Raw genomic sequence first — 1539 nt, 5'->3', positions numbered from 1 at the left:
GGGGAGAGGCGTTTCGTCCCGCCCTTTCCTGCGCGTGGGCCAATGGGAGCCGCCGCCCGCGCCAGCCCCGCCCCTTCCCGCGCTGTTCCATGCGCGCGCGGCCGCACGTGGCGGGACCGCGCCCCCCAAATGGGACCCCCAATGTGTCCCCAGTGTCAGCCCTGGGACCCTAAATGGGACCCCAGATGAGCCCCCAAGTGTGTCCCCAGTGCCCCACTCGGGACCCCACAACTGTCCCCGGTCCCATCCCGGGACAGCCAGAGCTGCCCTGGTCCCACTCCGGGTCTCCCTGTGCCCCCCTCGGACCCCTCCGTGTTCCCCCAGTATTCCCCTGTGCCCCCCAGTGACCCTGCTGGGAGCCCCCACTGTCCCCCGCTCCCATCGCGGGCCCCCCAGTGCCCTTCTCGGACCCCTCCTGGGACCCCCGGTGTGCTGCGAACCCTCGTCCCCGCCGTGTCCCCCCCAGTGCCGGCGCAGGGTCCGCGGGCGGGTTCAGGTTCAGGGCATTTTATTGGAGAGCAGGAGCGCGGGGGGGTCGCATCCCCGGCCCGGGGGCACAGGGGGGCGCGGGGGGCTCCGGCCCCCCCGGGACGGCCCAGGCCGGGGGGTCCCGGGGTCTGTAGTGTCTGAGAGCAGCAGGGGGGGTCCCGGATCCCCCCGGGGGAAGCGGCTCCGGCTCCACCCGCGAGTGAAGCCGAGGGGGGGGCAGTGGGGGTGCCCGGGGGGCGGGGGGGGGCGCAGGGGACCCTCATCCCGTTCCGGGGGACTCTCAGGCGACGAAGTGTTGGCGGAGGTGCTGCAGCAGGTCCGGGGTGAGCAGCAGCCGGTGCGCCTGGCCCTGCCCCGGGGGGCACGGGAACGACACCCGCCCGCACAGCGCCGGGCCCTGCGCCTGCTCCTGCTTGGCCTGCGGGACAGGGCGTGAGGCACCCGGGGACCCCCGGCACCCCCATCCCGCACGCGGGGGCCCCACCCAGCCACCGCATCCCCACCGCGACCCCCGGGATGGGCCGAGCCCCGTGGGAGGAGCTGGGCGTCCTGACCCGCCCCATCCTTTGGGAATCGGGGTCCCTCGGGAATGGGAGTGCCTTGGCATTGGGGGGTTCCCTCGGGACTGGGGTTCATTAGGATTGGGGGTCCTTTGGGATCAGAGACCCTCTGGATTGGGGGTCTCTTAGGACTGGGGTCCCTCAGGATCTGGGGTTCCTTGGGGTCAAGATTCCTTGGGATTGGGGAATCCCACAGGGTTGGTGTTCCTTGGGACTGGGGATCTCTCAGGAACAATGGTCCCTTGAGATCAGGGGGTTCTCAGGATTGGAGGGTCCCTGGGACTGGGGGATCCCTGGGGATTAGGGATCCCTGGGGATTTGGGGGATCTCTGGGGATCAGGGGTCCCTGGGGATGGGGGTCCCTGGGGATTTGGGGGATCTCTGGGGATCAGGGGTCCCTGGGGATGGGGGTCCCTGGGGATTTGGGGGATCCCTGGGGATCAGGGGTCCCTGGGGATGGGGGTCCCTGGGGATTTGGGGGATCCCTGGG

The 1539-nt window shown here is 71.3% G+C and overlaps 2 protein-coding genes across 4 annotated transcripts in view; both read right to left on the bottom strand.

The window, feature by feature from the left end:
• Positions 1-382, bottom strand: part of LOC108509904 (nucleolar protein 56-like) — a 6729-nt gene extending 6347 nt beyond the window's left edge. Inside the window, exon 1 of the mRNA XM_017839516.1 lies at positions 367-382. Coding sequence (XP_017695005.1) covers positions 367-382 — 16 coding nt within the window. The remainder of the gene's footprint in view (positions 1-366) is intronic.
• A 109-nt stretch (positions 383-491) lies between these two features.
• Positions 492-1539, bottom strand: part of LOC108509906 (dynactin subunit 1-like) — a 51562-nt gene continuing 50514 nt past the window's right edge. For all 3 annotated transcript variants that reach the window (XM_017839521.1, XM_017839519.1, XM_017839520.1), the window contains one exon: positions 492-907. In XM_017839521.1, the coding sequence (XP_017695010.1) occupies positions 499-907 (409 nt within the window). In that variant the 3' untranslated portion in view covers positions 492-498. The remainder of the gene's footprint in view (positions 908-1539) is intronic.

This window comes from Lepidothrix coronata, unplaced genomic scaffold (assembly GCF_001604755.1).
Source record: "Lepidothrix coronata isolate B3197 unplaced genomic scaffold, Lepidothrix_coronata-1.0 Scaffold430, whole genome shotgun sequence".
In the NCBI taxonomy this organism is placed as follows: Eukaryota; Metazoa; Chordata; class Aves; order Passeriformes; family Pipridae; genus Lepidothrix; species Lepidothrix coronata.
This window is presented reverse-complemented; position numbering and strand designations above follow the sequence as displayed.